The sequence below is a fragment of the Monodelphis domestica genome, chromosome 3, assembly GCF_027887165.1.
Source record: "Monodelphis domestica isolate mMonDom1 chromosome 3, mMonDom1.pri, whole genome shotgun sequence".
Taxonomy (NCBI): Eukaryota; Metazoa; Chordata; class Mammalia; order Didelphimorphia; family Didelphidae; genus Monodelphis; species Monodelphis domestica.
In genome coordinates, this window is record NC_077229.1 from 484,855,652 (window position 1) to 484,879,545 (window position 23,894).

General features: G+C 33.7%; 1 protein-coding gene across 1 annotated transcript in view; it reads left to right on the top strand.

The window, feature by feature from the left end:
• TNPO1 (transportin 1) overlaps window positions 1-23,894 on the top strand; it is a 77,449-nt gene that overhangs the window by 3,589 nt on the left and 49,966 nt on the right. Inside the window, exons 3-6 of the mRNA XM_016431342.2 lie at window positions 3,052-3,201; window positions 14,034-14,140; window positions 15,876-16,009; window positions 19,369-19,450. Coding sequence (XP_016286828.2) covers window positions 3,052-3,201; window positions 14,034-14,140; window positions 15,876-16,009; window positions 19,369-19,450 — 473 coding nt within the window. The remainder of the gene's footprint in view (window positions 1-3,051; window positions 3,202-14,033; window positions 14,141-15,875; window positions 16,010-19,368; window positions 19,451-23,894) is intronic.

Consider the following 23,894-nt stretch of genomic DNA (forward strand, 5'->3'; position numbering starts at 1 on the left):
CAGGTTTTATATAAACTAATTATATTTCTTTACTAGTTTGTCATTTGAAACATTCCATTCACTGGGAAGGGGGTACATTTAAAAAAAATATTTTTAATGGCCTTAACTACAATTACCTAAAATACTCGATTTCTCTTGCTAAATAGTTCAAATTATTAAAGTTTTTGGATGAAGTAAAAAAAATTGTTTTCTACTTCTAAAATCATATACATTATATTAATTTTTATTGAATTTAAAATTTTAACAATGTTGGAGTAATCTTTAAAGTGCTAAACTTATCTTCAGGGAGAAACAAATCTAAAATTAATAACTTTCCAAAACCAAAAATCTACTTTTAAGAAACTAAATTCCTTCCATAGACCTTTACCTTCTGAATTCCACCATTGTGGTAATTTACCATTTTTGATACTCAGTATTTACTGAACTGTGACAGACATATATATTACAAAAGTAATAGGCTTTTTTTTTTTAACCCCTTACCTTCCGTCTTGGAGTCAATACTGTGTATTGGCTCCAAGGCAGAAGAGTGGTAAGGGCTAGGCAATGGGGGTCAAGTGACTTGCCCAGGGTCACACAGCTGGGAAGTGCCTGAAGCCAGATTTGAACCTAGGACCTCCTGTCTCTAGGCCTGGCTCTTACTCCACTGAGCTACCCAGCTGCCCCCAGGCTTTTCTTTTTTAAACCATTCTGTCTTAGAATGAATACTATGTTATTGGTTTCAAGGCTGAAGAGCTTTAAGGACTAGGCAATGGGGATTAAGTGACTTGTCCAGTCAAAGCTAGGAAGTATCTAAGGTCATATTTGAACCTAGGACCAGCTCTTAATACACTGAGCTACCTAGCTGTCCCCTATAATATGCTTTTAAGTAATATTAAAACAGTTTTGACATGTCCCTTTCTAAATTACTGGGATTTTATAGTCTTTTATAAATATAACAATTATTTAGAAGTTCTAATTTAAGTAGTAAATTGATTCCTATTGTAGGAAAAAATATACATTTGATTTAATTCAGTTAGGAACTTGCCTTTTTTTATTTCTGTTCTGAAAACAAGAAATGTGTGTGTATTTCCTACAGTAGGATGTCAGTAATAATTATCTTATATTCAAATATAGCACATTAGAATTTCCAGAGTGCTTTCACATGCTTTGTTTCAATTTTTACAATAATCTTGTCAAGTAGTTAGGATAGGTGGTATTTATCATTCTCCATTTTACAGCTAAGCAAATTGAGACAAATGTTTTATATCACTATATTGCTGTTTAGTTATCTCCCAAACCTTTCATTTCTAAGTTGAGGAAAATAAAGATCTGAAGAATTAATTTGTCCAACATCACACAAGTAGTTACTAGCAGAGCCAGGGATTTCAACCCCCTTAGTCTGACCTTCAAATCCTGGATTAAATTGCATGTAGTTTCTCAAAATGGCCATTTTACAGTTGAAGTGTTATCATCTCAAAGCAAATTTCTATAGATGTTGAAGTTATTTATACAGCATTACTATAGACTTGCTGTATTTCAGCCACTTCCTTTTATTGTCAACTTCGTCTTTAATTTGGTGATCATTGATTCATAAGTTCTGATTCCTTAATATAAAATGAATAGTGTTTAACATTCCACGATAACGATATATTCAGAGCAAGGCCTATCCAAGAAATTAATAATCTCAAATTTGTGCCACCGTATTTAATTTGGCTAATCAAATAGTTAAAGCCATTTTCCCATTATCCTATTTATAACTTTATATATGATTAGTTAAGCTTGTGAATTCTATCTCCTAGCCTTCACAAAAAGATAAATTTCATTAAAAGTAAGATTTCTGAAATTGCTAACGAGCTACCCTGAAAAGACTTTGTTTGATAAGTTAAATAAAGAAATTAAACATTTTACTCTTAGAAAATTGAAAATTGATTTCATGGTTGCTTTAGAAAGTCATGGGGGGGCTGGAGATAAAGTACTATTTGTCCATCAAGTGCGTATGTCAGTTAGGATTAAGATAGCTTTAAATAATTACTTGAAAGAATTGAGTTGATGGCTATGGTGTCCCATAGGGGATGAGTATTCTAGAAAAGCAATATAGGAAATGATAGCTATTTACCAATTCCTCTCCATCTTAAGGATCAGTTGATTCCTAGTTGAACCAGGGTTTTAGGATTAGACTATAATAACCCTGGAAGTTTTAAATTCCCTTCTACCTTATGAGGTAAAGTTTTTGTTTCCATGTACTGTTAATTCTAAGAGGCCTGATTGCTGTTTGTTGTCATGGCTGACTAAATAGAGTAGATATAATGCTATCAATTAATCTTTTAGCCAAAGACAAAATCACTAAAAATTCTAGCCATTTGGTGTAATTACTTGGAAAATTGGCTTTAGTTTTCAGTCTAAGAGTCTGACTTTGTAAACATAAGAAAATCACTTTGCAAATTTGAAGTTAATGTGTATTTTGTTTTTTAAACTATTTAAAGTAAGCTTGTTTGCTAAATGTCTATGTAATAGGCAAGAATTGTACATAATTGATTATTTTTTTAAGTGATGCTTTTTTAGAAACATTTTCTAGCTCTTTTGTGTATGATTGAGCCCTTTTTGCCATGACTCAGTTTTCCTATGGAATGAAAAAGTGTTTAAGCATTCTACACTGCAGCTACATTTGACAGTTTAGGAAGCATGCCATACCTGTAGACTCTCACCTTTTTACTGAGGTGTAAATTATTTGATCATCTGTTCTTAGTGAGCAAGGTTAGTCAGTTTGGCTACATTTTAGTAGGGATTTCTTAAAACAGCAAATTGTCATTAAAATTATAGTGGTACAAGTTTATAGGATAGTTATTCTACAAATGTATTAACTTAATTGACAAGATTTGTTTGTTTTCTTGTCAGCCTAAATAAGGAATCTAGCACTCAATGACTGTTTTTGCCCAGGCCCGGTCATAATGCAAGACTAATACTGTGCTGTGTTCCTTTTTTTCACCTTCTTAAATTAACTCTAAAAATGTTAAAATTCTTGCTGTAGAAACTACTTAAAAGCTCAAAGCAGTGTTGACTATTTTATTGCAGATGAACCCACAAGGTCTTTGAGTGGTCTCATTCTGAAGAATAATGTGAAAGCACACTTTCACAACTTCCCAAATGGAGTAACAGATTTTATTAAGAGTGAATGTCTGAATAATATTGGTGATTCCTCCCCTCTAATTAGAGCCACTGTGGGTGAGTTAAAAATGTGAAATTTATCTTCCTTTTGTCTTGTTCTTTTTTTACTATTGTTTGATCATTGTCCGTTTTAAGAAAGATTTATAATAGGAAAATGTTTTTTGTTACATTGTTTCCAACTGATTTGGTAATGTTACTGTTATTGATATCCATCTTCCATCAAGAAAACTAGGTAATCTTAACATTAGTGTTTGCTCATTATAACTCTATTCATGATGAACATAATCACCCTCTTTTAGAGGACTGTGCTGGAGAATGTGCTTATTTTAAAATAGGGAGTAGGTTGCCCTGAGGCAGGGGAGGGCTTTTGAGAGGGTTGAAAAGATAAAAGAGAAGATTGGGCAAAGATTTGTATTTGCCTTTTCATTCTAAACACTTGAATATCCTTGGGTCCTTAAGATCTTTTAAAAAAACTTAGTAATAAGCATTTGGGGGGGGGGTAAGGAAAGTATGGTGGTATTTTTTCACTGAATGTATTAAAGTTCTGTTGCTATAAGTACATTTTAAGGACAATGGATTATTTTATTATTCGAGTACTTAAAATGATTATACAGAAGTTTTACTTTGAAATAAAGTTATAAGGGAATATGTGGCTTTTTTTCTTGATTGAGCATTTAAATGGAATAAATTGTCCAAATAACACTAATGGTGTAGTCAGTTGCAATTTTGGATGTAATCCAAATAGAATTAAGCTACTCATTCAGTCAATTTGTATGCTATCAACTGATTTTTCTTTAAAACAGAAATGTTTCTTCATTTGGATTGTACAAAATTTGCTGCTTAAAGAGGAGAGTATCCTAATATTATGTATCAAAACTATTTGAAAATCTTTTCTTTCCAAATCACTTCTAAGGAATAAGGCTGAGGTTCTCACATGATTTGGTCAGGATTTCTACTTTTGATCTGGATTATTTATTACTATAGACTAGGTATTAAGGGAGAGAAATGGGACTATCATTTTGATTTTCACTGTGATATTTTAGGGAAACCAAATAAATGTTAGCATATAGGCTTCATAACATGGGTTCAAGTTCCAAAAAAAGATTGAACTCAATCTATAAAAATAAAGCAAAACTCCATTTCTTTCACCTTTTCAAGAGATTATCTTTTGAATAAAACAGGCTATATTTGTAGTTATTCCTGAGTTTTGGAAAATATAGTAAGTCTTGAAACTTAAATTGCATTAGTCATGGTAGAGTATACTTTGCCTATAGAGATTTTTCTGGAACTCATTAAGTGTAGATTTAGAAATATATCTGCCTGCTAAATATTTTATTAGAGCCTGGTGTATAATGTCCGTAAAGAAGTTAATAGCAAAATTAATGTAATACCTGACCAGTGGATTATATTGTTGAATTTTTCATCATTTTATTCAAGAAACATTTGTCATATGTTTAATATGTTCCAGACAAGATTTATCCCTTTTGAAGCAAGTGATTTATTTATCTAGTGATGAGTATAACAGTATTAAGTAGTGGTTGAAGAGCTGGAAACATCAGGAAAACCTGGAATGAAGTACTTCCTCTTACACCTCCTTGCTTTGTGGGCAAGTAATACCCTGGACAAGTAATTGAACTCAGAATCCTGGGCAATTCTCCAAGTTTCTGTGCTGTTGCAGTTCTGCATTGGTGAAGGCAGTTTCTTCACACAGAATAATCTTCTAGACCAAATGAAATGACAGTTCCAGTCAATGTGCCACACACTTAAACTGGAAATACAAAGACAAAAAATCCCTGCCCTAAAGGAGCTCGGTTCTATTGGGGATTTAACTACTTAGTGATAAGCATACAGATGATTGAATACAAAATATATACCAAAAAATTTGGTAGGGGAGGACTAGCACCTGGGAGAATCGGGCTAAGAGGCTTCTTGTAGAAGGTGACACTAGGTAACCCTTGAAGGAACTAAGGAATTCTATGAAACAAAGGTGAAGAGGAAGAAGGTGTGTTCCAGATTTCTAAGGTAGACAGATGGAATGTTCTGTACTTTTGTAGTTCATTCATTTCAATTGTGTTTGATTCTCCATGACCCCATTTGGGGTTTTCTCTGCAAAGTTACTAGAGTGGTTTGCACTCTTCTCCTCCCATCTCATTTTATGGATAACAAAACTGAAGCAAAGAAGGTTAACACCAAGGTCACATCACTAGTGTCTGAGGCCAGATTTGAACTTGGGTGCTCCTTACTCCAGGCCAGGTACTCTATCCACGATGTCACCTAGCTGCCAGTTTGACTGTAAAGTACACAAAAAGGATTTAGTCTGGAAATATAGGTTAGACTCAGATTGTGAAAGGCTGTCTGACAAACAAGAGTTTGTATCATATCCTAGTAAAAAAGGAGACTCAGGAGCTTCTTGAGTGTGATTATGGGTCATATTTTTGTATTTTGTATTTTTGTAACTGTTTGTAGGAAAGGATGAAGAAGATTGAAAGGAAGAGATTCTATTACTAGGCAAGAAGTATCAGAGGCTTAAAATAGATGATTGTGAGAGAGGAAAGAAGGGGACTTGTTAGAGACAATAAGGCTTGTTAATTGTATATGAAGAATGAGAGAGAGGCTAGAGTAGATGGCAACTCTGAAAATGTGAATTTGGGTGACTTAAGAGAATGGTGGTGCCCTCAGCAGAAATAAGGAAACTAGGGAGGGATGAGGTGTAGCGATAACTGTGTGTAATGTGTGTGTACACAAACTAATTTTGAGATACACTAGGTATTTCAAATGCAACAATATGTTTAAAATACTTGTAAGCTTTAAAGCACTTCTAATAAATGATAACTATTACTAAATTCTATTGGAAATGTCTAATAAACAGTTTCTGAGAGATTGTGCACAGGAGAGAGATTAGGGCTGTATATATAAATTTGGGAAGTCATTTGCATAGAGATGATAGTTGAATTTAATAATAATCACCTAGAAAGGATTTAGAGGAAACAGAACGTGGATTATGATCTGGCAAATCTAAGTAGGAGGACAGGGCAGATAGGTAGGAAAAGAACCAGAAGAAAGTAATGTTTCAAAAATACAGGGACACATTGACAATATTGTCAAATGTTGCCTTGAGGTCAAGACTGACTGAGAGATACTATTCAGAATTAGTAATCGAAAAATCCTTGGAAAGAGCTTCTAGTGATGAATGTAGAAGCTAGGTAGCTTGAGATGAGCGAAAGGAAAAGTATAAAGATTAGGTGAAAAGAAAGCTTTTTATAGGAGTTTGGCCCTTAAGGAGAAAAGAGATATTGACACCTTGAGGAATAGGTTGGGTTAAGTGAAGTCCTTTAAAAGAATTGGCACTTTATTTGTAGCCTGCAGGGAAAGGAGACCTTAGATTTGCAGAGAGAGAAACCTGGAGGAGTGATCTGAGGAGATTGGATTGGATAGACTAGAGCAAAAGTGTAAGAAATTGTAGATGACTTCCAGGGGGTTTTGGGTGAAAATAATTTTCTCAGTTAAGTGGGGGTGGGGGGTGGCAGTGGCGGGCACAGCAACTTATGTTATGGAAGAGGAAGTAGTGGGGGAAGCTTAAAGGAAAGAAGGGAAGGTTTACAATAATAACATTTATAAAGCACTTTTAAGGATTGCATAGCACTTTAGAGTGCTAAGCCTAAAATTAGACCTTGGGCAAGTCACTTAATCTTTTTTTCCCTCAGTTTCCCCATCTGTAAAATAAAGATGATGATAATAATACCTACTTTCCAGGGTTGTTGTGAGGATCAAGTATGCGATGTTTGTAAAGCACTTAGCCCAGCACTGAGTAGGCACTATATAAATGTTAGCTATTATTAAATATTATATAAAATTAAATAGGAGGAAGAAAGAGGGTAAGTAATTTGCCAGAGTTCCCACAACTAGCAAATAGTCTGAGGTTGGATTTGAACTCATGTCTTCCTGACTCCTCGTCCAGTGCTCTAACCTATACTTCTTAGCTAGCTCAGTATAAAGTCAATTAGGGAAAAAAGGTCTAAAAGGAGATTTCTTGCTTCATTTGAGGAGGTTAATGAGCTGGAAGGCCACATTGTTGTTTGAGGGAACATCAGCATATATATATTAAAGTCTTAATTAGTGTGAGGCATAGAGTTAAAGGGTAGAGCTGAGTTCCTGGCCTTGAGAAAGGAGATAGAGAATGTCATCAGATTTCTTTTTAAGTGCCATTTCAAACTTTTGGCTACACACTCAAATACTGATTTAATGACAGTCTAATATTTATTTAAGACTTAATGTATGCCCCCAGCAGTATACTAAGCACTGGGAAAGGCTCAAAATATGATTCCTACTTTCTAGAAGCTCACATGTAAACAAACATGTACATGTCAGATAAATTAAAGATAATTGGAGGTGGAAGGCACTAGTGTTAAGGGGGCTTGTGAAAGGCTTCTCTTGTAGAAGGTGGTTTTAGCTGAGACCTGAAAGAAAACAGGCAATAGAGATGAGGAGGGAGAGAATTCTAGGGAAAGGATGACCACCAGTGTGAATACCCAGATTAGTCACAAGTCATGTAGAACTGGACACAGCTGAAAATTTAACTGAAAACAAGGCTGGGTATAGGCATCTCTGGAAACATTTGAAGGGAACTGGTAATGGAACTCATAGGATCTGGTGAGATAGTTTGGAAGAAGGCAGCCCTGAATAAATTCTTGGGAAACTTCCATGATGAATGGGTGTGATTTGGAATAAAAGATCTGTAGTACAGGTAGGAGGACCTAGAAGGATCATTGTACCAAAATAAATAGAGAAAGAACAGTATCCAAGAGAAAAGAGTGGTCCACAGTGGCAGAGGTTACAGAGAAACAGAAGTCATAAAGGATGTGGATTTAGAAAGGTCATAAAGGGTGAGAATTGAAAAGCAGCCATTACATTTGGCTTAACTTTGGAGAGAGTAGTTAGAGTTGAACAATTAGGTTGGGATTACTTAAAAAATTTAGAAGACAATGAGAGAAGTGGAGGCCCTGAATATAGATGGTTTTAGCAGAGATGATCAAATGAAGGTTCTTAAAGGGCAAAACACTAAGCATATTTGTAGTTGGCAGCTAAGTAATCAGTAGATAGATGTGAGAGAGTGAGGTTGATCTAGAGAAAGGTAGGATGGAATAAGATCAGGTTTTGCCAGAAGGTGTTTGCCTTGAAGACATGGATAACCTCTTTATGTAAGATGGAGCAAAGAATCTACATTATGGGAAAGGGGATTGAGAGTCAAAAATGGTTTTTGCATCTTAAATAAAGTTTTATTCTATTTTAAAATGTAGATACCTTTCTTGACTGTAATTTTGCACACTTTTGATCTAGATAATGAGGATAGGCCTCTCAGTGATGTGAGATCTGGAGATGAAAAAGTGAGGTAGAGAAGCTCCAGATAACCAGTTTTGTATTCTCTCTACTTTATATATTGGGAGGTAGCTGGATGGTTCAGTGGATAGAGCACCGGGCCTGGAACCCGAGTTCCAATGCAGCACTCAGACACTTACTAGCTATGCGATCCTGGGCAAATTACTTACTACCCTCTTAACCCACTGGAGAAGGAAATGGCAGACAACTCCAGTAGCTTTGCCAAGAAAACTTCCATTGACCATATTGGTGTGATACTGTCTATGTGATCACAAAGGGTTGACATGACTGAACAACAACTATATTTTACATATCACTATAAGAAGGGCAATGATGGTCTACACATATTATGTTTTAGGGTTTGCAGAGCATGAAAAACCTTTGCAATTTTTTATCTATTTTCTTAATTGACACTCAGAACTACTGTGAAGTAGGTGCTACTATTTCCATTTTAAAGGTGAGAAAACGGCCTCAGAAAGGTTTGAATAGCTTGTATAGTTAGTTGTGGATGTGAAGCAGGCTCTAAACTTAACCATAGCACTTTATTTACTACTCCAGGGGCAATCCTTTAGAATTTACACTGGAGGCCCACTGGGCATTCACATTACAGAAGAGGCAAATATAGTCTTGTGGATAGAGAACCTTGGAGTCAGAAAGGCATGAGTTCAAGTCCAGCCTCTGGCATACTATACTGGCTTTTGGACACTGTGCAAATCACTTAACTCCTCTCCTATTCCAGGTTTAGCTAAAATACACAGAAAGTGCCAATTTCTATTCTAAGAATTTACAAAAGCCTTTTCCCACAAAAGATAGGCATGCCCTAACTCTCTTCTACCCTCTTCTTCCCAATAATGGTAATTATTTAATTTCTATAGCACTATATGGCTACCAAGTATTTTGTGTTCATTGCCATTTGAAACTCACTAGACCATTGTTGGCAAGCCTATAGCACACTTGCCAAAGATGGCACACAGTATTCTCTGTGGGCACACAATCTGCCCTCTCCTCTTACCCCTCTCCACTGTGTCTGACTTTTTTTTCCATCCCCTGCCCCTCTGCCCAGCAACCCAGTGGGAGTACATTCCCCTCCCTTTGTATGGTAAGGTGGGGGATGGCATGCAGTCTCTCAAGGGTTTGCCATCACTGCACTAGACTATTCATTGTATGTTATGTATGTAGAACATGTGTATCCCCATTTTATACATCCTGATGTTGAAACTGAGATTAACTAGCCTCTTACCTATAATCACACAAATGTTAGAGCCTGGTCCTAAGAGTCTCTTCTTCAGACTTCAAGTCTTGTGCTTCTGCTAAACCAAACTTACTATTATTGTTCTTTGATGTCCCGTCCCGTCCTGTCCCTCTTCTTCTTCTCCCCCCCCCCCCCGCCCCCCCCCCCCCCCCGGGATTTTAACAAAATAATTTTTCTGAATATCTATTTGAAAGAAATATTTAAAATTAAGGGAAAAACACCCAAATTCTTAATATTTATTTATTAAAGATTTTCTCAAATCTGGAAGTGAAAAAAGCACAAAAATTCTAAGAGCAAAATGGTTCTTAAACATCAGACCTAACAATGTTTTTGTTTGTTTATTTTTTTAAATACAAGTTGACATGGGTGACTCCCTAGGTTAATGTTCTTTATATTTGAAGCATAAACTACTTGTGATGACATCTTTTTTCAGTGGAGTGTTTTTTGTATGCAATTACTTTCAGGGTCCTGGAGGTTATGAAATGGTTTTGTTGTATGTTAAGGTTTATATACATCTATATTTTCTTTTTGGAAAAAAAATACCAAAGATTATTACTAGAATTTGGTACCATCTTCTGTAGTGTCAAACTGACATTGGAAAGTTTACATTAGATTTTTTTTTTAATCTTGGAATTATTTTAGAAGACTTACATGTAGATAGTAGACTTACAAAGAGAATATTCTACCTGTTAGGAGCTTGTAACTGTAGACTTCAAGTTAGGAAGGTGAAAAGCCTAGGGAGAGGCATGAGGTATGTGGACCCTTGAATATTCTTGAAATAGGAAATCATACAATATACTTGGGTTTTACAATGGGATGTACGATTTGTTAGATTGTAGATATAAAGCTGAAAGGAACCTCACACATCATATAATCCAACTCCATTTGAAAGATGGAAAAAATGAGGCCTAGAGAGATTTATTGATCTAAGCATGTACAGAAGTGGAGACTTGAACCTAAGTCCTCAGGCTCCAGAATGGCATTTTTGTTAATGTACTATGCTGCCTTTTATTCCAAGGATTTTTTGTTTTGTTTTATCAACTAAGAGTAGGAAACAAACAAATCCGTTAATAGAAAATGTCAAATGATGGCAATGCAATTTTGTGGATTCATAAAATATTCTGACTCTACTCTATTTGGGGGTCCACGTTTACAATAATTGAACAATACTATTCATGTGATTGGTTCTTTTTCTTACTATATAATAAAAACTTAGTACCAAAATTAATTTTTAACTACAGAAGAAGGGTGGATCATGAGATGGGCATTCAACACAAATGCCATGATAATAACTACAAGAGAAGCCTAATTAACTCTTTTTAGAATTCTATTTTAAGGTGAAAAGACCAATGATAATATTTATAAACAGCAGCAAAAACCTGATAGAATTTAATGAAAAATATTTCTAGGGTATGTACAAAGTTTTCAGATTTTTAGCTTAAATGCTTAGTACTTGATAACATTTATAATGTTATTCAGTAACAATAATGCCTTTGTATTTATATAGCATTTATGTGTTAAAGAACACTTGTGTAGGTTATATATATTTAATGATAAGCCTGTTAGGCAGTGTACTAGACACAAGCCTAATTTTACAATGGTTGTGATTTGACTGGGATCACAGTAAATAAATGTCAAGGCTGAGACTATTCCAATTGATATTCTTCTTACTACTATCCCATACTACTTTAGCAATGAATAGTTCTGATTAATAACCTCAATATCAAAAAATAGAAAATAATCTTAAATTATGTTTGGCATACTTACTAAAAATGAATATATTAATACAATTAAAAATGATTTTAAAAAAATAAGGATTAACATTTTCTGATCAACCAGAAAATAGTTATCTGCAGCACATGCTTAATTTTTAAATATTTTATTTTTCCTTAATTGCATGTAAAAACAATTTTAAAAAATTTTTTTAAGATTTTGAATTTCAGAATTCTCTCCCTCCATCATGACTTTGAGCACCCACTTCCGTAAAGCATTTTATTTACTCATTTCTTTAGAGTAAATTGGCTAAAAATATTCTCTACATAGCTATGGATTATTTATTAAGTTTGATATAAAGCTGAAATAATCGTTCCTATCCTTAATAAACCTACATTTGGAGGAGAAAGAAAAAAGTGAAACTATAATACAAGTTAGAATATGACTTAGAACTTTAGAAAGACCAAAGAATGAACAAGGGATCCAGGGATGGAAAGATTGTTTTTGGTTTTGTATGGGGAAGAAGCAGATTGGGGGCATGGTTACTTTTCACTGGTTTCAATGTGAGAAATGTAGAACTTTTAAATTTGCTAGATTGAAATAAAGGGGTGGCACCTAAGTAGCAAAATCGAAATAGAGTGCCAAGCCTGGAATCAGAAAGTCTCAATTCAAATCTGGCTTCAGACACTGTGTGTGTGTGTGTGTGTGTGTGTGTGTGTGTGTGTGTGTGTGTGTGTGTCTGGCTGTGTGACCCTGGACAAGTCCTTTAACCCAGTTTTCTGCAGTTTCCTTGTCTTTAAAATGAGAATGGCAAACCATGATAGTATCTTTGCCCAGAAAACCCCAAATGGAGTCATAAAGAGTTGGACATTACTGGAAAAAAAAAACCCAAACTAAACAGTGAATTAAAATAAAACCATTTAATTTTGTTTGCTTTTTATATAAAAGATTGAGAGATCAGCTTATTTTGTACTAATTTTTGAATGTACCTGTTAATCCAGTAGTTTTTATGGCAAGTTGCATTTCACATCAGCAGACATTTGTCTGATACACTATATTAGATGATAAGAGATAAAAAGATAAATGACATTCTACAATTACCTGTGGTTAAATGCAGTGTGACTTTATATTGACATGATAATTAAATATTTGCTACAGTCACCCCTTAAGGATAAGTCATTGTTAGGGCACAGTATACTGTTCCTTGCTCATTGAGGGGTTTTGACTAGAGGAATGTGCAAAAAGAATAGAATGAACTACACTAGCAAATCCATTTCTGCTTTCAGTACTCTTTCCTATGATAGGATAATTTGAGATCAGGTGATCATTTTCAACTCATTCTTTCCATCTTTTTTTGTTGTTGTTTTTAATTCTGGACATGAAATTTCATCTTTGTAAAGAGCTTCCTGATGAGGAATTTTATTTTACTAATGCAGATCAGTGTTCTTTCCAACTTACAAGTCTTAGAGAATTTTCTGGAGCACTGTGTTTAATTAAATGACTTGCCCAGCCAGTATGCTTGGGATATGAACCTTGAACCCAGATCTTCCTGACTCAAATACCAGGACACTGCATTTAGAGTTTACTTTTTGACTAATGAACCACATCTTTCAAAGATATTGAAGGCAAGCAGGGCATCTTTCATTTATTACTAAATTATTGAAATTATCTTCTAGTTGGTATAGTAGCTGCTTTTAGGGCTTTTCTAAATTCTGTGAAGTATAATTAGAAGAGTGAAAGGATCTTTACTTTGTTGTTGTTAAATGAATCAGAGCACTGGCTAAAAATAAGCTTTTAAGCAGAAGACATTAGATCTTTGTAAATTTTGTATTTTGAATAACACTGGAGGAATCCTTCAGCTACAGACCAAGAGAGACCAGACCTTATGATACAGTGGAAACAGCTGGTGTTAGAGGCTCTGGTTTATCCTTGGGTAAAGCTGCATCTTTAGCAGTTTGGGTCAAGGCATTTAATTTCCCTGAACTTGTTTGAGATTCTTTTTATTTTATTTTATTTAAGTTTTCTGGAAAGGGCATAATGTGTGTTACTACCTGCACTACAGCAAACCTGTGAGGACCAAATGAAAGATCTTTAAAAGACTAAAAATAAAATGCTATCTGTATTTGGGGGCATGGATTGTATACATTTTTCTTTCCCTCTGCAAATAGAAAGTTGGATGTATTTTAAGAGAAAAGAGTGCTTTGGTGATTTCATTTATCATTCATACTGATCATTCAAGGGCTGCTGACACTGGAAGGGGGAAGGCCCTCCACTATCTACTGTTCTGTTGTTCTATATGTCATGTATATTGCTTTGGACTTCTTGCCTTACAAATGATAATTTGGTTCGTGGCAGAATGAAACTATTTAAAGGGCAAATGTACTTCAACAAAGCTCACTTCATCTTCACCTTTCAAGCACAAATGACAGGTTTTTGCATGTATGTGTAGTATATGTGTGTGTGTGTGCTTGTCCAAGTAAGGAAAAGAAGTATAACATGTTTTTGAGATTTTTGTTTTTTAAAGAGAAATTCATTTTTTCTTCTCAAGGTATTCTGATTACAACTATTGCCTCCAAGGGGGAATTACAGAACTGGCCCGAGCTCTTGCCAAAGCTCTGTAGCTTGTTGGATTCTGAAGATTATAATACCTGTGAAGTAAGAATGCTTAAATCACATTAAGACTTTTTTATTGTCAAATAATTGTTAGAGGTCTGTCAATATAATATTTTCAAGTATACTTTATTGCCCACTAGTAACCTTTTGGAAAAAAAATGTTTTTAAAATATTTCTCCCACATTAAAGCCTAAAATTAATTTTCTGATCATGCCTTTCTTTTTAATATCTTCTTTAGTTAAACAAAATTGGATAATATCCTTGTACCAAAAGTATTTTGTTTTTGAGATATGAATTTAGTCTTTTTTTTTTATGATCTGTTTTCTAAAATTGGACAAAATAAGGGACAGCCATAGGTGATTCAATGGAGGCTTGGCGATGGGAGGTCCTAGGTTCAAATTTAGCTTCAGATATTTCTAGCTGTGTGATCATGGGCAAATCACTTAGCTCTAATTCCCTGGCCCTTACTGTTCTTCTGCCTTAGAATCAATACTTAGCATTGAATCCAGGATGGAAGGCAAGGATTTAAAAAAAGAAAAGAAAAAAAGAAATTGCACAAAATATAGCAAAGTTTACTTTTAATTTTAATGGTAACCTATGTTAATTTCTTAGGTTAAGATGAAAAGCAGAAAGTTTCATAGGGTCATAAAAAAAGAAAAACCTTTTTAGCTATATATGTATATACCCCCTCTTTAGTACTGTGGCCTTCCTGCCCTCCAAATCCCTTTTGAGTGTTCTTAGGGGTAAGCTTTGCCATATATCAGGCATGGCAGACATTCTGGGCAGAAATATTTAAATTTCTTTCTCAGTACTTTCATAAATTAGTTTTATATTATATGTCAGTTCCTAAGCCATTCCCATAGAATTTCCAAATTATACCCATGAAAATATGACCAGAAGATATCTTCTAAAATCAAATTTTTTTCTTTTGTATAGCAAACACGTTTAGTAGAAACATGCATTTAAATTTCAAAGTAATTAGTATCTTTTGTTGACTGTTTAATAATACATTTGGAAATGAGTTGAACTTGATTACTAAAAGATATGAAGAAAAAAATTGTATTCCTTATAAAGGAAAGGGAGTTTGTGAATGGCCTTCTGGAAGTATAACTACATATAACGTAGATGATTTAAATATCCCATTCAAGTAGAAATGGATTGTATGCATTATGGAATACATCAGGTTTTATATAGTGTATAGGAAGTTTAAAAAAATTTAGATTATTATATTTTTAATGACTGCTGATAAGTATTTTATTTAAAATCCCTATCTTCTGCCTCAGAACCAATATTGTGTATTGGTTCTAAGAGAGAAGAGTGGCTGATCATTGAGGGTAACACAGTTAGTATCTAAGTCCAGATTCGAATCTAGGACCTTCTTGTCTTTAGGCCTGGTGCTCTATCCACTGAGTCACTTAGCTGCCCCTGATACATATTTTTAATTCAAGCTAAAAGTTGCCCCAAATTTTCTTAAACCTTAACTACTCAATATTACTTAATATGAAAATTAGAAGGTTTTTTCCCCCCTCTGTTTCACTAATTAATCTTTGTGAAAAAATACAGGTAAAAAAATATTGCATGAAAATGAACTTAAATTTTTTTTCCAATTAACTGTTAAAAATACACAATACTTTCAGACTTCCTGTTAGGTTATAAAAGAAAAGAATGTAATGATTGCACTTAAAAGATAAACATTAAATATCAAAATAATATTTTTAAACATGAATTTCATTCTTTAAAAATATAGTTTTAATATTTGAATTTGTGTCTTTTGCAGGGAGCATTTGGAGCACTTCAGAAAATATGTGAAGATTCTGCTGAAATTTTAGATAGTGATGTTTTAGACCGTCCACTCAACATCATGATTCCTAAATTTTTACAGTTCTTCAAGCATAGTAGTCCCAAAATAAGGTATATTTAAATATAATATTGAATTTTTTTTTAAGTCCTTACCTTTTCTCTTGGAGTCAATAGTCTTTTCACTTTTTTTTTTTAAACCCTTACCTTCCGTCTCGGAGTCAATACTGTGTACTGGCTCCAAGACAGAAGAGTGGTAAGGGCTAGGCAATGGGGGTCAAGTGACTTGCCCAGGGTCACACAGCTGGGAAGTGTCTGAGGCCAGATTTGAACCTAGGACCTCCCGTCTCTAGGCCTGGCTCTCAATCCACTGAGCTACCCAGCTGCCCCCATAATATTGAAATTTTAAGAAAGTTTATTTAACCTTATTTCGAACTGATTACTACTACTATTACCTTTTTGGCTTATAACTCTTAAATTCTCTCTCACACTTCCACCATTCCTACTTTTTAAAAAGGGTACAGTGATACTTTAGAAGAAGAAAAGAAACATAAAAATTGTATACATTTGTCTTTTCGTCCTCCACCATCTTTTTTATACTCTGCTCCCTCTCCCAATACTTTATTTAATACATCCATTTTTCTCCTATTCTCTACTCAGCTCCCCTAGTCCCCCATTGCAAACTGAGATGGATCTACTATCCTTTAGGTACAATATAATTGTTGATTGATAAGTTACATTTAGTTGAAACTCAGTCATACGGAAATTTTTTTGACTACATATTTATATTGGAAGCTTTTTATAACCGATTTTAAATGAAAAGATATTTTATCCATAAATATTTGGAAGTATGCTAGGGAATGATGGGTGGATTTTATACAACTATGTCTATCTGTATGGGATGTTCCAAAAGTCTTTTTTTTTTTTAATTAAGAGCCATTAAAGCTTAATATTGTATCGGGTTTTTTCCCTATAACTATGCAAGCTGATGTTCTGGGGTAACTCCTGTTATTAAACCAGTTTCTAATTATATAGAGTGTCAGAATACATCCTCTTTAGTTAATAAAGTGGGTTTGGGGGAGATATTTAATATAATTTAACCTTTACTTATTGAATCAAGGTCATCTTTATGAACATCAGTCATTATGCTTCACTATAATACAATTATGACCTGAGAGCTTTTTGAAATGTTTAGTTCCATTTACCCCTACACCAAATAGTCCAAAAGCCCTGCTCTATTTTATTTCTTGTAGTTAGTCACAGGTGTATTTTGTCTCCCTTTTTTCTCATAGGTGCTACTTTTGTGAGAAGTGGTAACTGTGTTGCTTTTAATTTGTCCTATTTTAGGAAACCAAAATAGCCATGTGTATAAGTGTGCAAAATAGCAATTAAATATATGCTTTGTATGAAGGTTTCAGGGTATCAGTCATGGAATAAAGTGAATTAGCCTTATTCCATATTACTATAGTAGTTTCAAGTCTTCCCCCCTCCCCCCAGTCTTTTTCCAAAAATATTTTAGGGATTACAGCTATTTTCTAAAGGGTGAGATTACCAAATAGCTTGCTATAGGATAAATAGAGCCTATGTTTTGCTTTTATTGTCTTTGATTTTTCTGTTTAACATGTCTTACCAGTTAGAAGGAATGCAAAGACTGTGGCTTCAGATTTTTTTATTATATAATATATTGGTATATATGTAATATAGAAGCATGCTTATTGGAATTGACTTGCTTGCTAATGGCAATATTTTTGAACTGGAAAGTACAAAGGCATTGGATTATGATAGATCTTAGAACTTCATTGCTAAATATCCTATAGCCAAGACTGTCAGAAGTGGCATAAAACAGCCAGTAAATCTCAAATTATTACAGAGAAAATAGTGAGTTAATAAATTTTGATGTAATTCTTTTTAGAAGTATAACTAGGTGGTTTAATCATGTAAATAGCATTATTTGAAAGAAAAAAATTAACCATTTAATGAACATAAATAAGAATCTTTTATTGGCTTTTTATATCCCTTAAACATGATATAAAAGCTTTCCCTTTTGTAAGTAAAGACAATATCAGTTAGCTGTTCATTACAGCTGTTTATGATTTCACTTCATCCCAGTGTTTTTATTAGATTTATAAATGCTAAGCTTTCTCTAATAATTGCCTTTAATAAATGCTGATGATGCATGTGTTTTTTTCTCCCACATCCTGCTTATTTGAGGTGGCAGGGTATAATTATCAGTTGACCATTTTAAAAAGCAAAGACTTACAAAAACAGCATGATGTTAGAGTTAGAACTTAGTTTTTCCTCCAAACTCAAGTCATTTTGTTAAGTTATTCCTCTAAACTCATTTGGGACAACGCTGATATTCGTTTAAATTATTAGAAAGAAACTTTGCAGTTGTAACTTTATAGAAATAACATACTAGGAATTGGAAGAAATGTTCCACGTTAAGCCCTGCTCTCTTGGGCAAATTTTAAACTTCATGGGGTTGAGGTTTCACAGGTGTAAAATGAAAGGATTGCACTAAGTTTCTGAGGCCCTTTAAAATTAAAACATTTTTGTGTGTTATAATTAGGAGTATCAGGATACTTTTTGCTTGTCAGTGATTTCTAATTTTGCATTCACTGCCATTTAAAAAATAAAATTGAGAACTGAGCTAATAATTTTTGCTTAGTGCTTTTTAAAACCTTCTAATTTGTGAATCAAAAAGCAAATCAAAAAGTTCTGTGAAGGCTTTAGAGAAATGTGTATCCAATAAAATTAAGTATGTTACTTAGGAGATTCTAATTCTAGGTTACACTCCAAAGCATTCTCAATTATTGAGATATGAAGAGGGGAATGAAATATCTTATTAGAGAAAGAGCCAGACATGGAATCAGGAGATCTTGGGTTCAAATCTTGCCTGATACTTCCTTAGCTATGTGACCTTGTGCAAGTCACTTAACCCTAATTACCCAGCCCATACTGCTTTTCTATTTTGGAACCAATAGTCAGTATCAATTCTAAATAAGAAAGAATCCACAAGCAGAGGATAAACTGTGGGAGTAAAAACACCGATGAAAAGCAACTGCTTGACTACAGGGGTGGAGGGGATATGACTGAGGAGAGACTCTAAATGAACACCCTAATGCAAATACCAACAACAGGGAAATGGGTTCGAGTCAAGAACACATGTGATAACCAGTGGAATCGCTATGGGAGAGGGAAAGGTGGTGGGAGGAGGGGCGGGGAGGAAAAGAAAATGATCTTTGTTTCCAGTGAATAATGTTTGGAAATGACCAAATAAAATAATGTTTAAAATTTAAAAAAAAAAGAAAGAAAGAAAGAAAGGGTTTTTTGTTTGTTTGTTTTTTAAGTGAGATGGGCAAAGTTTTTAAAAGTGTAGTATTTGGCTATAATTTTATTCTTTTCATTCATTCATATTATTTTATTCATATACAAAATCATGTATATTTCCAAACCTTTACTTGTACTTCTAGGTCTCATGCTGTTGCATGTGTTAATCAATTTATCATCAGTAGAACCCAAGCTCTGATGTTACACATTGATTCTTTTATTGAGGTAAGTTTTTAAAATTTGTTTTTGAAGTGTGCATGGTAATAAATGAATTTAATATTTCTAACAGAATTTTTATGATTGCAGTACAAACTAATGGTTATGCAGTTGTTTCTAAATATTTTCATGCTTCCTTTCTACAGCAAAGAAAACAGGAAAAGCACAAGAAAAAATTATTTTTTAAAATGTAATAAGTAGTATTGTATGATCTGTTTCTCTATAATTTACCCAAATATGGAAATACATAATTTGTCTAAACCTTTTTTGTTTTTTTATTTTATGAGAATTGTAGACTCAAAATTAAATGAACAAGAATTTGGTCCAGTGAATCCAATTTTTCCATTGATGTTAATTTAAAAATCAGGTATATGTCAGGTAGAAGTAGGGTAGAAGGCTGCAGAAGTGACTTTTATTTTTTTATTTTATTTATTTTTTATTTAAACCCTTTGAACCTAGGATCTCCCTTCCTTAGGTCTGGTTCTCAATCCACTGAGCTACCCAGCTGCCCTCAGAAGTGACTTTCTGATAAAATATAATTTAATATTTGATATAGCTTTATTACTATTTATAGTTCAAGTGAGATAAGTAGGAAAAGTGGAAGATCTGTGTACTTGTGCCTTTTGTAATTATAATGTTTTCAGCCTTTCATCAAAGGCTCCTATATTTATTTTGTACTAATTCTCTTTATTTTATTTATCCCATTGATATTAAATCAGATAGGAGTCTTTAATTTTTTGGCTTTCCTTCCTCTCCACAGAAGTCTCCTGAAGAGCCACTTTTGGTTATTTTGATCATTCAATCTTAAAATGCATGCTAAAGGCCAAAATGCATTTTTTCCCCCTTCAAAATACTGAGTATCAGGACAACAGAGCATGTATAATAAGTAGCTAAAGCAGTTCTTAGGGTTGCCTACATCTCTTCTGAGTTGAACTGCTGAAATTATAGTATTCAATTTCTTGTTGAGTCATACCTAAGTCTTTGACTCCATTTGGGTTTTCTTGGCAAAGATACTGGACTGGATTGCCATTTCTTTCTCCACCTCATTTTACAGATGAGGAAACCAAGGTAAAAAGGGTTACTGATTTGCCCAGGGTCACCTGGTTAGTGTCTGAGGCCAGATTTGAACTTAAAGATCAAGTCACTATCCATTCCATTACCTTGTTGCCCTCAATTACACTAATACTCTCCTATCATTTTTGATGACTACCATGGAATAAATAACTTTGCCTATTAGGGGTAGTTAAGCAGGCCATAAGCATTTTATCTTCCACTTTGAGGGAAGATTTTTTTTAATTCAGGAAACCATATTCTGGATAAGCTTTGTTTATTGTCTGTCATAAATAATTTAAATCAATCAACCTAGGTAAATTGACTTTTAAAATACAAAATGTTTCCTTATACCATGTCACAGTAAATAAGAAATATATATGAAATTAACAGTGGTAAAGCTCAGTTCCCATTTGCTATGTTTATCCCAAGTATTTATATGCTTCATTCTCCCTGTCTCCTCTTCCATTTCACTTTAGCTTTACCTCTTTCAGTTTATTCTCAGCTATTAAGTAGACAGATGCTAAGCCCTAAATACTGTCATTGCTGTTATTTAGGGATAACAAAGACTCCACTGGCTCTTCAGTTCACCTAGCATCTCTTGATTTTTCTAAAAAAAAATTTCATTTCTACCTCCTTGATTTTTGTGTTTTAAGACATGTTATATATCTACAGTCCTGATTTTACCCCTTAGCAGCTATCTTTATGTTTAGAAGGATTTTGATCTTCAGGAGGAACAAGTAGGCCCCACTGGTACCTAGTAGTACCCCAAATACCTTCACAAATAAAAAAGTTCATTCTGTTCTTCGGACCTGCAGGCAATTGTATTGATTTGAGACTGAAATATACATAATAGAGGTCCAATGTATTTAACCATGTCCAAGTGATCTCTTTCTATGCTTTTTTTAAAATAGGAAAATGAATGTTAAAGTCACAAAAGACTTCATGAATGCAATGAGAACGTAAATGTGTAAAGTCCATTTATTTTGCTTTGATTCTTATATCAAGAGTACTAGTAGCTCAAAAGTTACTGATTTGGGGGGTTGGGGAACAAGCAAAAGTTAAGATAATAAATCCTGTATCTTTTCAGGAAAGCAATGTTAAATTATGAGAGGAAAAAAATGGAAAAAAAACCTTGCAATTAATTGTTTTGGGGAGAAAATTACTAATGTTACATGTGCAGATAACAATGATGTCTGGAAATCAATCGGTTTCCATATTTTTAACACTCTGAAAAGAATAGTATCCAGATCCATTGTAAAATATGTAGAAGCACAGACAATGGTTTCTAATCTGTTCTTTAATAGAATCAGATTGAACAGAACAACATTCTTTATTTAAAACAGACTATTCATTGGCATATTACCTTAAGAATGTGGAAAACTTATACTTTATTATTTCATTCAAAGTGGGCAAAGTGGATAATATACGGCTTTTTTTTAATGTATAAGGGTTTTATCTAAATAATTCTTTGGTTTAGTCCTCTTTACCACTAAAAGAATGATGAGCTTGGTACTTCTTTTCCTATTAAAAATAACCCTTTATCAAAAAATTTTTTAGCTCAGAAACTAGCCTATCTAGACTTTTTTTTTTTTTGCGCTTAGATGCCATGCTTTGGTCATTTAAAAGACTCTTAATTGATCTTTCTGGCTTTAACTCTTACGTCTTTTCCAATGTCTACCACAGAACTGCCAAAATAGTCTTCTTAAGGCAGAGGTCTGAATACGTTACTATCTTTTAAGTCTTTTACCTTTAAACCTTATTGCCCTAGGGAGAAAAATGCAAACTCCTCAGCTTTACATTTAAAGGTTTCTATTATTGATTTGAATCCGATACTTCCAACATTATTTCATATGATTTCACCTTTCATGAGCTCTACATTTTAGCCAAACTGGTTTGCTAATAGTACTCTAATTTTGACTTTTCCATTTCCCTGTGTCAGCTTCATCTTTAAGAGTTTTAAAACTTCCTTCAATTGCTAATTTCTCTAAGGCGTTCTCAATTCCCCCATTGCACTCTTCCTCTTAAAAAAATTGTTTTTTAAATTTTATGAACTTTACATGCTGTAGCCCCAGTATTTTGCATCTAATAGAATTTTGTTTAAATTAGAAGTTATTGAAAGGAACTGAATCCAAGAGAAGAAAAAGACTTACACAGTTCAAAACCAAAATAATGGTCCTAAAAACTGATAATAGGCCAAGTTATAAGAAAGAAGAGAGAGTTCAAGAGTTTGTCACAATTAATATTTAGTGATCTGAGAACATGTACTGCCCTTTGATGATTTCAACTCTTATCTTCCAGAATTGAGGCAGCTGTTAGGAATAGTAAAGGATAAAAATGTCCATATCTTATCCTAAAAAGCCTCAAGGGCCCCAAATTCAGTATTTTTGCTATTAAAGATGTTCAGAAATTTTGCTGACACCATTCTTATTCCTAGAATGCCCAATCTTCAGAGCCTGATTCATATGCCATCTTTTCCTTCCATGCAGTCTTCCCTAATATCAATCCCACTCACTCCAAAATAACCCAAGATAATCCAATCCAAATCCAAAATAACACAAGAACTTTCATATCACTTGTGTTTGAATAGTTAATTACTACGTTAGTTCCCTTCTATGTATATAAAATAGTAATGATTGGTACTTTAGGAGATGAAATTGGAAAAGTAGGAAAACTAGATCACATTCAAAACAGTGGTTTTTAACTTTATGTAGGGTTTCTGGGGTCACCTCTTTGGTGGACTGATCATATAGACCTTTTCTCAAAATGATGTCAATAAGTGCATAAATTACATGAAATTTACAACAGAAAACCATAGCGAAGTACAACTTTCATGATATTTAAAAAATAGGTTCACACACCTCCAGGTATTGAAGAAAATGCCTATATCTCAAGAATATCTTCTCTAGCATATTCAATAAAATCGTCATACAACCTTTGCTTTAAAGCCTTCTGGGACCTGTAATTAGCACATATTAAAATAGGAGTTCCAATTGTTTTAAATTCAACTTTTGCTTTTTATAACTAAGTGCTTATTGTTCCTAATTCTGCCCCCTGGAGCCAAATAGAACAAGTTTCATTGTTTCTTTTCCTTATCACTGACTTTCCTATACTTGGAGATGACTTTCCAATATTTGGAGACTCTGGTGCCCCCACCCCACCCCATAGCACCAGAGGACATTTTTTCATGCCCTGCCCCTGCCCCTCCAATTGGTCTCCATGTCATAATCTTGAAGAATAAATTCATCCCTTCTCAAAAACCTTTTTTCTTCAGCTTATCAATAGCCTATCAATTACGAATGAATAATTAAATTTTATTTTCAACTTGTAACAATTAAAATACCTAACTACTTTTATTTGACAATATTAAATGAGATAACTATTTTTAAAAATTACTTTTTTT